The 13,338-nt window shown below is 38.4% G+C and overlaps 1 protein-coding gene and 1 long non-coding RNA gene across 10 annotated transcripts in view; one reads left to right on the top strand and one right to left on the bottom strand.

Moving 5' to 3' along the window:
- LOC105465745 (adhesion G protein-coupled receptor G6) overlaps positions 1-13,338 on the bottom strand; it is a 135,537-nt gene that overhangs the window by 17,212 nt on the left and 104,987 nt on the right. For all 9 annotated transcript variants that reach the window (XM_011714313.3, XM_011714320.3, XM_011714319.3 and 6 more), the window contains 4 exons: positions 11,803-11,930; positions 10,838-11,106; positions 9,542-9,638; positions 6,807-7,090 (listed from right to left, as the gene is read on the bottom strand). In XM_011714313.3, coding sequence (XP_011712615.2) covers positions 6,807-7,090; positions 9,542-9,638; positions 10,838-11,106; positions 11,803-11,930 — 778 coding nt within the window. The remainder of the gene's footprint in view (positions 1-6,806; positions 7,091-9,541; positions 9,639-10,837; positions 11,107-11,802; positions 11,931-13,338) is intronic.
- LOC105465744 (uncharacterized) lies at positions 9,156-11,066 on the top strand. Its single transcript, XR_977768.2, has 3 exons — positions 9,156-9,241; positions 10,248-10,394; positions 10,929-11,066. It is a non-coding gene; the product is annotated as an uncharacterized lncRNA (long non-coding RNA).

The following is a 13,338-nucleotide window of genomic DNA, read 5'->3' as shown; positions in this document are numbered from 1 at the left end:
CTGTGGCACAAAATGCCCTGCCAAAGGGTGAGTAATTTATTTCCTTGCAGCGTGTAATGTCTCAGCCAACCTGATGTTTCACTTGTGAGGGATTGAATTGGTGGGTCATCTCTTTACCTTGGCACCAATTCAATATGTGTATTATACATGTGATTATGTAACAGCTCGACTTTCGTGAGGCCCCTAACCTCAGCCTCCAGTGGCAAGTGACACTTCATTGATATTTAGCATATTTCATCTCATACTTTGACTTAATTTTCTTAGTTTACCAATACAATAATAATAATATGCATTTCTCTAAATTACTTATGCTGAATAAGGGTAAGAGATTATATTATCCTCTACTCATTTAATATATAGTTAGTAATAGCTCTTTTTTGAATGGAAATAGAATACTCTCTGCTGCATAGCAATTTGTATACCACAAAATTTTCTGCTTGTATTCTTTAGAAAAAATTAAAAATTTTAATACAGTGATATGCCTGTTTTACCTTGGAAAACAGCAAAAATAGCAAAAGCAGACAGATGTGTAATTCAAGTATGTTAAGAGAAGGTACATTTATCTTTTAATTTTTGCAGGAAAAAAATCAACAAAATGCTTACTCTGTAACTTAATCAAATTAAGTAGGTGATATGCTTTGGCTCTGTGTTCCCATCCAAATCTCATCTTGAATTGTAATTCCCATAATACCCAAATGTCAATGGAGGGACCTGATGGGAGATGACTGGATCGTGGGGATGGTTCCCCCATGCTGTTCTTGTGATAATGAGTGAGTTCTCATGAAATTTAATGGTTTTATAAGTGTTTGGCAGTTCCTCCTTCACACGCTTTCTCTTGCCTGCTGCCATGTAAGATGTGCCTGCTCCCCCTTCTGCCATGATTGTAAGTTTCCTGAGGCCTCCCCAGCCATGTGGAACTGTGAGTCAATTAAACCTCTTTCCTTTATAAATTACCCAGTCTCAAGGAAGTTCTTTATAGCAATGTGAAAACTGACTAATACTGTTGGTAAAATTAAAAGACCAAAGCATTATCCTGTGGATAATTAGAAAATAATAAATTTGGTTTCAGCCGTAATTCAATTTATGATGTCATTTGCTTATTTAAGTAGGTAAAATTTTTATAATCAAACAGATAGTAACAATTTTCTGATACCCATTTAACATAATTTTTGGCAATTAAATTATACAATTATAATTATACATAAAAATAAAAATACATGCTAGAAATAAAAATATAAAACATAAAAATGAAAATAAAGCATATATAAAATTTTATATATAGACTCTTCCAATTTATGTGAGTACCCATATAATTACACATGTATATGTGTTTATACATACCCCTTCATATATTTCCAAGAATCCTGAAAGATTAAATGGATTTTTTAATATGCTTGAGTCAAAGTTTTGAAGACATAAACAAATATGACAAGAAATCTATCAAAAGTAATGTATATGCCCTGATATGGTTTGGCTGTGTCCCCACCCAAATCTCATCTGGAACTGTAACTCCCACAATTCTCACACATCACAGGAGGAACACAGTAGGAGGTGACTGAATTATAGAGGCAGGTTTTTCCCGGGCTATTCTTGTGATAGGGAATGAGTCTCATAAGATCTGATGATTTTAAAAATGGGAGTTTTTCTTTACAAGCTCTCTCTTTGCCTGCTGCCATCCACATAAGATGTGACTTGCTCCTTCTTGCCCTCTGCCATGATTGTGAAGCTTCCCCAGCCACATGGAACTGTAAGAGCAATTAAACCTCTTTCTTTTGTAAATGGCCCAGTTTTGGGTACATGTTTATCAGCAGTGTGAAAACAGACTAATCCAGTAAATTGGTACCAGAAGTATGGTGCTGCTGAAAAGACACCCAAAAATGTGGAAGCAACTTGGGAACTAGGTAACAGGCAGAGGTTGGAACCATTTGGAGGGCTCAGAAGAAGACAGGAAAATGTGGGAAAGTTTGAAACTTCCTAGAGACTTACTTTAATGGCTTTGACAAAAATGTTGATAGTGGTATGGACAATAAGGTCAAGGCTGAGGTGGTCTCAGACGGAGATGAGGAACTGGTTGAGAACTGGGGCAAAGGTGACTCTTGCTATGTTTTAGCAAAGAGTCTGGTGGCATTTTGCTCCTGCCCTAGAGATTTGTGGGACTTTGAACTTGAGAGAGATGATGTAGGGTATCTTGCAGAAGAAATTTCTAAGTAGCAAAACATTCAACAGGTGACCTGAGTGCTGTTAAAACTATTCAGTTTCAAAAGGGAAACAGAGAAAATAAGTGGAAAATTTGCAGCCTGACAATGCTATAGAAAAGATAATGCCATTTTCTGAGGTGAAATTCAAGCCAGCTGCAGAAATTTGCATAAGTAATGAGTAGCCAAATGTTAAATATCAAGATTATGGTGAAAATGTCTCCAGATCATGTCAGAGATCTTTGCAGCAGCCCTTCCCATCACAGGCCTGGAGGCCTAGGAGGAAAAAGTGGTTTCGTGGGCCAGGCTCAGGGTCCCCATGCTGTGTACAGTCTAGGGACTTGGTGCCCTGTGTCTCAGCTGATCCAGCCGCCACTAAGAGAGTCCAAGGTACAGCTCGGGCTGTTGCTTCAGAGGGTAGAAACCCCAAGCCTTGGCAGCTTCCATGTGGTGTTGAGCCTGTGGGTGCACAGAAGTCAAGAATTGAGGTTTGAGAACCTCTGCCTAGATTTCAGAAGATGAAACGCCTGGATGCCCATGCAAAAGTTTGCTGCAGGGGTGAGGCCCTCATGGAGAACCTCTGCTAGGGCAGTACAGAGGGAAATGTGGGGTCAGAGCCCCACACAGAGTCCCTACTGGGGTGCCACCTAGTGGAGCTGTGAGAAGAGGGCCACCATCTTCCAGATCCCAGAACGGTAGATCCACTGACAGCTTGCACTGTGTGTGTGAAAAAGCTGCAGACACTCAATGTCAGCTTGTGAAAGCAGCTGTGAGGGAGGCTATACCCTGCAAAGCCACGAGGATGGAGCTGCCCAAGACCATGGGAACCCACCTCTTGCATCAGTGTGACCCAGATGTGAGATATGGAGTTGAAGGAGATCGTTTTAGAACCTTAAGATTTGACTGCCCTGCTGGATTTTGGACTTGCCAGTGCACCTGTAGCTCCTTTCTTTTGGCCAATTTCTCCCATTGGAATGGCAGTATTTACTCAATGCCTGTACCCCCATTGTATCTAGGAAGTAATTAACTTGCTTTTGATTTTACGGGCTCACCGGTGGAAGGGACTTGCCTTGTCTCAGATGAGACATAGGACCGTGAACTCAGAGTTAATGCTGAAATGAGTTAAGACTTTGGTGGACTGTTGGGAAGGCATGATTGGTTTTGAAATGTGAAGCCACGAGATCTGGGAGGGGCCAGAGGTGGAATAATATGGTTTGGCTGTGTCCCCACCAAAATCTCATCTTGAATTGTAACTCCCACAATTCCCAAGCATCATGGGAGGAACCCAGTGGGAGGTGATTGAATTATGGGGGCAAGTCTTTCCTGGGCTGTTCTCCTGATAGTAAATGAGTCTCACAAGATCTAATGTGTTTAAAAATTGGAGTTTTTCTGCACAAACTCTCTCTTTGCCTACTGCCATCTATATAAGATGAGATTTGCACCTCCTTGCTTCCCGCCATGATTGTGAGGCTTCCCCAGCCATGTGGAACTGTAAGTCCAATTAAAGCTCTTTCTTTTGTAAATTGCCCAGTCTCGGGTATGTGTTTATCAGCAGTGTGAAAACGAATTAATACATGCCCTGACACCACAACAGACCCAGCTCAAACACTTGCTCCCACACATCCCACCTCCATAACATTACATGGTGACCCTGCTGACTTTAAGGTGCTCCCCTGCAAGCTAAATCTAAGAAGGACTAAAATATGTTTAGCATAGTTTTAGCTTTCAGGATGTTGCTCTGCATTCTAAAGCTTTAGCCATTGTTAAATATTATAATGACAGGCATCCATTAACTATAATATTGTATTAACAAGAAGACTCCTTACTCTAATCATTCTAGAAAAGTAAGAGTTTAATGAGCAAATCAATGATGAGTATTTTGTAGCAGCATGCTTCCTAAATTTCCCTTGGCTCTGTGCACATCTCTCTAGCTCTCCCATCCCCACCACAGTCTAAAATACTGGACCACCTCTTCCCCAAACACTGTGAGAGTCTCCTCCTACCTGCTCTGCCTACAGATACTACTGGGCAACTCTAATCCATTCACTACATTATGTCCAGCTTTATCTTTACAAAGTGCACATTGAATCATGTCACCCCCCCATGTCACTCCACCTTTCAAAGACTTCCTATTATGTTTGTAAAGATTGAAATACAGAGCCTTCTGGTCTAGTCCTTGCCTCTCTGTTGTGCCTCTCTGCTTTGTCACTATCTTGCCCCTTTGGTGTTCTCAGGATATATGAGTTTCCTTTTAATACCTTGAATATACATTGTAATCACCAACTACAGCAAATTTTTTGCACATGAAATGCCCAGTATCTCAAATATTCTTCTTCCTACTCTTACTCCCATCTTTCTCCTAGTTAATTCCTATCGATCCTCCTGATTGCAGCTTAGATATCATGTTTTTTTGTAAAATGTTCTCAGTGTCACATGGTAATTTTTATAGAGCAATATATTTAATTAACCTGTCTCCCCTACTAGAATATAAATTCCATGAGGCAGAGGGACCACATCATGATTTTTGCTGGAATGACGAATATCAAAAAGAAAAAATTAGATAAAATGTAGTTTGCCTCCTTACTACCTGAGTTCATTTTGCATTCACTGAATCATTTCTTTAAGCTGTCTGAATTCTACAGGCTTCTTTTAACAAAGCATATACTTCTAACAACAAAGGCTCTCTTGGAAGGTTCTGAAAATGACTCAATGATAAAAACCATTAAGTACATTTCCATAGCATCCTAAGAAGTTTCGGCACAAGTCTGGGCAGCAAGCAATTGTTGGTAGACTCCTGTGCTCTGCATCACTGCTTTTTAATTTAAATTTTCTTTCTGGGAGGTTTTTTAATATAACTAAATGTGCTGAAATCTGTTCTGCATTTATATGATTTAAAATTAGTCTTAAAAGTCAATGATTTATGAAGAACACTGAGTTGATGATGGTTTACAACATTTTTCCCTCCTGACAGGGGACCCATGCTGGGAAAAATAAAACATCCCAATTCTCATTAATGGAAACAGAGCTGAACAGACAACTATAGCTGTTGAAGGTTACTGAAACTGCCAGGAAATTCTAAAAGCAAAACCAAGGTTGGGCTGGCAGATCAATGTGCCTTTTATGTACAATCCTGAAATATAAAACCATGGAATTTCTAATGTTAATGGATACTTTTGTCAATATTTATTCAGGCACTTTTATGTTGTATATTATAGAAGAGAGTAAATAGAGGAATACTCACTTTATAGAGCTAGATCCCAATAAAGATGTATTTATATGCTACATACTCATTTTCCAATTTTTGGAGGTGCACTTAAGGCTTATTATTCTATTGACTAAAGATAGCGAATCTGCATATTTCCTTTGTTATAAGACAATGAACCTGAATAAAATTTGCTGAAGTAGTTAATACATATTTATGCCAGAGGCATCTCAGATTGGATTAGGCCATCCCCAAAGCCTCTTTCTCCATCTAGCAATCCATTAATTCACCAATCATTAAGCACCTACCATGTGACAATTATTTTTTGCACTTCACAAGCTAGTGGAAGAGCATGGGAGATAGGCAGTAACCAACTGTCCCCTGCAGGTAAGTACAGACTTTCTTAAAACACACCTGCAGGGAGTACCCACCTTGGCACCTCATTTGGTGCGTAATACAAATCTGCTTTCCACCCCAGCTCAGATATATTCAGCAATTTCTTCCCCAGACATCTACAACTGCAAGACCAATAGCTTCAGTCAAGCCATTTGCACTGCTCTACTCAGAAACATTCCAAGCATTCTAATTTCTTTTGAAGTGTTGGCCTCATGGTGCTTCTGCACATTAAGGCGTTTCATCAACACTACAGGGTATATTCACAAAATCTTAAAGAATGCCATTTAATGATCTAAAAAGACAATTTATATTCACTTAAGCTTAAAAGCTAAATTTATTATAGAGTACACTATGGTATGTATTATGGAATAAGACGTATGACTGCAAGCTCTTTGAAGGAAGCCCAGTATTTTTATGCAAAGCAGATCATTGACAAATGTTTGTTGAATTGTTGAACTGTGAAAAGTTCAATATATCTCATAAAAAGATAAAAGTTTCTAAACTACAGTGTTGGTATTTATTCTGAAATCAAAGGAACCGAAAATCAAGGTGAACTGCTACTGTTCTTACATAGACTCTAAAAATTCTTCTGGCCATCAATGGTAAATCTACAGGGGACAAGGATCTATAAAGAGCACCAACATTCAGCAAAACTGTGAGGAAGGTAACTTGTCTGTGTATCCCTTTAAACTCCCTGTTCAGTTCTCAGCTAGATACTTCCCTTGCTCCATATTCATTCATGAAATAATATGCATTTATGGAGTACTTACTGTCTGCCAGGTACAGTGTTCTAGGTGCTTGGGATATATCACTGATAAAAAGGCAGAATTAACATTCTACCTCATTTATCTATTCAAGACCCTTTTAACAAGTGACCACAGTGCACCTGGAACTATATTCAGCACTTGAAATAGTGACGCAGAAACTTAACATGGCATCTGTCCAAAAGTGAAGCTGCTTGCTAATATGACAAAATTAGAAAGCAGAGACTATTCATGTACAATTTATCTTACCTTGTAATGAATTGAAGATGGAGAAGAGGTACATGAAGGCGATATTTAAGGGGCCCCAGGCAAAGAATGCAAAACCCCACGTCATGCCCAACAGAAAGGTCAAGCTAACCACACTGCGCAGGTTCCTTAACACTTCTTCTCTCAGGGTCCGGTTGCTTCTCTTGCCATTCCTCCCACAGATCTGCACCATTACCACAATGAACATGGCAATGTTTAGAAAAAACATGACTCCAAAATATCCAGCACAGGTCACATAAAATATGACTGGATCCTGAATCCAGCAGCTTAAGAAAAAAGAAATGAGAAAGAAAAAAGATGTATTACCATGTCCTGTTTACCTAAGACTCTTCTCAGCTTAGTTTGGGCTACTGCAGATTTTCCTCTCAAATGCCTTTAGAAAGTCACTTTACTTTCTTGGACCTCAGTTTCTTATTCAATCTCTTCATAGGTCTTTTGTTCATTTGTTTTTGGATGGCCATTGTCTTACTATCTAGGTAGACAAAGAAGACAAGGTGGCTTCCTGAATTCTGAGTTGATATGAAAACACTTTGGTTGACTTGCTCCAAGCCATGTCTAACTTCCTTTTCTCTTGGGTGCCTGTACACTAAGAATGGGAAATTTAAAAACTCATTTTTGGTCTCCTTTGTATTTAAGGAGTGGCCGTATGACATCGTTTTATAAAGTGATATGAAAGTAGAAGTCTGCCAAAGGATTTCTGGGAGAGCTATTACTGGTAGACTCAACTGGCAAAGCCCTTATTCCTTCTTCCAGCTTCAAACGTGCAAGTGAGCTATGGAGCTGCAGCCAGCATCTTCTGTCCAATGACACAGTGGTCAAGCCACCTGCAGAGTTGTTGGCCCTGACATTTTTAGCCACAAAATCAATACCAGTGATTGCCACTACCGTGTTTCTTGTCATGTGCAGAGTAAACTCCTACTCACTTAAGTCACAACTAGTTGTGAGTTTGTTACTGTGGTAAAATAATTGCTACTAATATCATTGCTGTAGATGAGGCAAGACCTTATTATAATTGAGATTAATACACAGATGCTTGTCATGCACAATTACATAGCTTACAATGATTACAAAACATCCCAGTGATATGGAGAAGAAGATACTTGATACTTAGAATATATAGACTGGATAGTAGATGAAAGAAATTTTAAAACTGTATGATATGCAAAGTTGTCAAATAATACAATTTGCAGATGTCCTAGTGCCTAATCAATTCTATGGAAATTCTTAAGACACCTCGAAAATTGGATAAATGATTTAAAGCAATTACATTCATCTTGAAATTCTAGTAATTCATCTTGAAATTCTAGCACAAATGGTTATTATTCTGGGCCATGTCTTCCACGTTGGAACAAAATCTCCACAAAGGCAAAAGCTGTCCTGCACATCTTTGAATTCTAGAAACTAACATGATTCTTGCATATAGTAAATTATCAACGAATGAAATTTCCTAATGGTATAGTAGTTTACTAAATAGTACTTTAAAGTTCTGAATGAGTTGATGAACATACTTCTAAATTCTTTTATTTAGAAATTATTTATTGATTTCTACTTTTAATGTATGTCGTTATAAATGTCCCTGAAACAATACAGATTGTCCCTAGAGCTAACGTTTCTGTTACACATAGAAGTTCTTCTAAAATTCTGGAATTCCTGACCTAACCCCATTATTTTTCCCTAGTTCTTGTGGGTTCTTTCGAGTGCCACTTTACAAATATATGAGAAGGGAAGACTGTGAAGGAATGGGACAGAGATTGGATAAGTGATGTAAGCGGGTTTGTTTGTTTTTAAGATGGAGTCTCACTCTGTCGCCCAGGCTGGAGTGCATGGCACGGTCTCAATTCACTGCAACTTCTGCCTCCCAGATTCAAATGATTCTCCTGCTTTAGCCTCCCGAGCAGTAGCTGGGATTACAGGCGTGTACCACCATGTCCAGTTAATTTTTGTATTTTTAGTAAAGATGGGATTTTGCCATGTTGGCCAGGCTGGTCTTGAACTTCTGACCTCAGGTGATCCACCCAGGTTGGCCTCCTAAAGTGCTGGGATTATAGGGGTGAGCCACTGCGTCCAGCTGTTGTAAATGTTATCCATCCATGAAATGTGCACAGATACGTGGCATTGTGGGTCCCATTTCAGAAATAGGCTCTTTATTCAGTAATTTTTTCAATCAACATATATTTAATTGAATACCCATGGTGGATTAATAAAATATGAGAGCAGTAACTGCCCAAACTGAACAATACAAAAACCTTAATCTCAATGATCTCACAATCTGAAAAGAACTTTCAAAATTGTTTAAGAACTTGCTGATCTCTCCATTCTCTAAATTTCGACATAACATTCCCATTGGCATTGAATCATTCACTCTCTGTCTGATACTGCTATTTAACTCTCTTGAAGATGTGGGTGAGTCTGAGGAGGTGAGAGTGTTATGAAATCTTCTGAAATAGAATGGGTCTTCCGAGGCTAAAAAAACAGACTCTTAGGCATTTTCTCAATTCTTCCATATGACAGAGTACAATGTTAATATGAAAAAGTGTCTCAAACATTTCAGGGCATTCAACTGAATTAATCTGTGGTGTAGCAGAGACTTTGGCAGTCATGCGAATAAACATTAACCTTTTAAAATGAAAGCCCTGTTATTGGCATGGAAATTAACTAATGCTAAATTTCAGGAAACAAAGGATATCTACTCATCACAAAAAGTTTTTATTACTTACAATTCATCACCTTTTTCTTTCCCGTAACTTTCTTTTCCATAGACTTCATTTTTGTTTCTGCTCGCTAGAACAATTGACACCACTAAGGCAGGCAAACCTGTTAGAAAAACACCATGACACAAACTCTTTTGAAGCATCTGAAACTGCTTCATAAGACAGCTAATGAAATGTAAAGAAGAGAGATAAAAAGAAGAGAAATGCAAGCAAGTCAACATTCCATATCCCAGATTCAAACTTCTTAGAAATGGCAACTTGGTTAACAACATAATCCCCTCCTTGGGGTTCAATGTCCAACTCTAACTGGCAACAATCCAAACCTACTCTTAAATGACAGATATTTAAATAAAATTCTGTTTGCTTAGTGGGACTCACTAGAAAACCAGAACCTGATTTGTATCAAATCTAGCACTAGTGAATGTGGTTTCATTAATTAAGAGTGGCAGAGTTTAGGCAGACAAGGTCATTATAGCCTATTCTGCCTCCTTCTATGTAAAGAAAACTCTTTAGAAAAAGGGGAGGAAAAGCAAGGGGGTTATAAAGTCTTTGTAGCCTTCTCTCTCCAGAGATTAAGTATTTCCATGTATATTTCAGTGGGGAAATTCTATGGCAGGTGTGCCAGGTCTCCAAAGAGTGCGCTTATTGCCTCCTGAGGTGGTTTTGAAGGTCTTGAAAATATCTCTCACTTTTATATTTCCATCTGAAACAGACCTGTGAGAACGCTCTAAAATGCCTGACTCAATATGAAACTTGCAAAAACAAAGGAACACAACAGAAGATCTCAGACAGGTTAATTCAACCACCTATGTCTGACTGAGGACTCATGTTATTACAAAAAGTTCAAGGCAATAATCCTGTAAGTATTCTGGTTGCACACGCAAGAACAACATTCTTTCTCTGGTTTCCAAGACATAGGCATGTGTCTGGGGATGAGTGTAACTAGCCGTCTGAGCTGGCCTTTGTATTTTAAAGCATCATGGGAAAGACACCACTGTCTGCCAGCTGCTTCTTCAGACTTGGGTGGGCTGGCTCTGGGCTCAGGAAATAAGTTTGTGGTGACTCAGGAGTGAGGGCTTTTCCTTTACTCGTGTATATAGTGAGTGCTGTTGATGAGTTTTAAAAAATAAAGTTGTGAAGATGTCCCTTCCTTAGGCTATGTATAGCTAGTCCATGGCATTCACAATTTTGAGGTTCCTCTTAATGGTGCTATTTTTTTTTAAATAAGAATTTTTCCTATGAGAATCTGGTAATTTTCATGAGGGAAAAACAAAGCCAAAAAAAAAAATTGAAGAGGCTTACCCCAGCCAATGATGCAGAATTTTAGAATGTATCGGCGAATGTAAGTGTTAAATACTTTAACTAGAGCAATGTACATGTGAATTGCTTCTAGCCCCATCCAGGTAAAGGTTGCCAGAAGGAAGAAATGCAACAGGACTGCAACAGCAATGCAAAGTCCATCCACATTGAAGGAGGTGATCCAGCCATCTAGGAGGAAGAGGAGATTCAGGAACAGCAGGGCTGCACTCAGGTTCATCAAGATTTTGGAGGGATAATCCCTTCGCAATTTCCTAAAAAATGAAAAAAGGAATCTATGACAGAACTAATACTGTATATCAATCTTTTAAGCACAGACCTGTATAAATTCATATCTTACACAACCCTGCAATAAGATAGGTAGCACAACCATTCTGATGTGGTTCTGCTAAAAGGAGGGGCTAAGGATATTTATGAGTATTTGGCAAGTTATAAAGACTTTAAAAATATTAATTTACTTCAAAATTATTTCCAATTGTTTATACAATTCCCAGTTGGGTTTCAACAGAATTTTTTTTAATCCAGGAAAAATTCTAGAGTTATAAGGATGACATTTTTATTAAAATATAATTTCCCTAAATTATTTGAACCTTCTTGATTTCTAATGAGTTAAGGATCTTAAAAAAATTGTTTCAGGACTAATTTTATAAGATTATAAAACAAATGTTTTCATGTTTTGCAATACAGAAAGCACCTTATATAATTTTTACTTACTTGAATGTTAATCATTTCTAACAGATTCAAATGCATTTTTTAAATAGAAATACAGTAATTATAAATTAAAATTCTATAGCTAGAAAATTCATGTTGCATAATATATTTTATGAGAAACATGAACATTAGCATTGAACCACCCTACAGTGTATAAATGTTTTTCAAAGCCGAGGCAATTTTCTTATTCACATTTGGAACAGTTAGCAAAGGGTTTGGCAGATTAAAAAAATACTTACTCAAAAGCAACATATGTCAGGAGAGTTGCTGCTGAAAAAATAGCAGATATTCCACACCCAATATAGCTGATGAAAGTGAGGACTTTAGTGTTTCTTGCATCTAACTGTGAGGCACTTCTTGGAAGGTCCTACATAAAACATGGGAAGCAGCTGTAAGAATCTCTCTTCTCATGAGAATGGTTCTGTTTCACCAGAAAGTTCACTGTTAACATTAGAGCAGCTTACTCTCAGGGACTAAAACCAACAGTGTAAATCAATATTAAAATTTCCATTTATTATATTATTTTCAATCAATAAATAAAAGAAAAAAAAGAAACATCACTTCTGTAAGCGGTTATACATTGTTTTTCATCATTACCTTCTTTCCCAAGCTTTTTGCACACCGGTATAACCTGAAGATCAAAACCACCAGGACCGTCAACAGAAACTGGAGAGGAGATGGTTGCCTTGCATAATAAACCATCAGGCCTATTCCTAACAATTGCAGGGCTTGGGGCACCAGTTCAAATGGAGACCCTGGTAGTCTATACGGTCAAACCCTCAAGCCTTTAGGTTCCTTGCCAGTTAGCGAGTAGCTCAGCCAGAGGCTGTGCTGGTGCGGTGACTGCCATGCTCTACGGGTGGTGCGGAGGCTCCTAATCCTGGTCATTCCAATGCTTGGTATGTATGAGGTGGGACAGTCTTTATTTTCATAAATGAGATGCCACTAAGAGTTTTGGGGGTCATAGACTTTTTTATTCCTACAGTACTGAAAGAATATAATTTAAATTGTTCGGAGCTCTTGTGGAGTGGAAAGAAGTAAATACTTTCCAGTGTATTAATATAAAGTATTAATTTCAATGTGCTAAGGGAGACTTACAAAGTCTGGACTTGGTAGGAAAATCTTTCTCCTTAAATGGGGGATTGGGATAGGAATAAATCTTGAGGTAAGACCAATCACTCAATCCTGGTTGGAGGAGAAAGGTACCTCCATTATATAGATGTTCAAAAATGGAGTGTTCTTAGAGAAGGGATGTATGGAATATCTAGTGTAAACTTTTACGTTTTAAATTATGGAGAAAATGTTTATTATTTTTCCTTCTATATGTGAATTGTCTTTAATTTTCATCGAAATGCCAATAAAATCTGCTACTCACACACAGGCCTTAATTTGTGTGTTTGTGTGTGTGTGTGTGTGTGTGTGTGTGTGTGTGTGAGAGAGAGAGAGAGAGAGAGAGAGAGAGAGAAAGAAATGTGGGTTAGTCTCAGGTTTCACTGATGCAGTAAAGAACAGGTACAGTATCTCTGCGACATCAAGCAACGTACAAAGTGATGGAATTCAGCAGAAGCAAAGGCTCAGAGTCTGAGGGGGCTTCCCCTATCTTCTTATCCCAGGAATCCCTTAAAACACTGGGAGAACACAGGACACCCAAGGTACATGGGATGGGGTTTGAGTCGGTGCCACTTGACTCACAGATAGGCTACCTCAACCAATGATTCATCAGCCCAGAGAGATGAATCATGGTTTTGAGAGATTGCTAGGTGATGTGTCACAAA

This window comes from Macaca nemestrina, chromosome 5 (genome assembly GCF_043159975.1).
Source record: "Macaca nemestrina isolate mMacNem1 chromosome 5, mMacNem.hap1, whole genome shotgun sequence".
Classification (NCBI taxonomy): Eukaryota; Metazoa; Chordata; class Mammalia; order Primates; family Cercopithecidae; genus Macaca; species Macaca nemestrina.
Note: the sequence above shows the minus strand (reverse complement) of the source record. Positions and strands in the feature narration are given on the sequence as shown.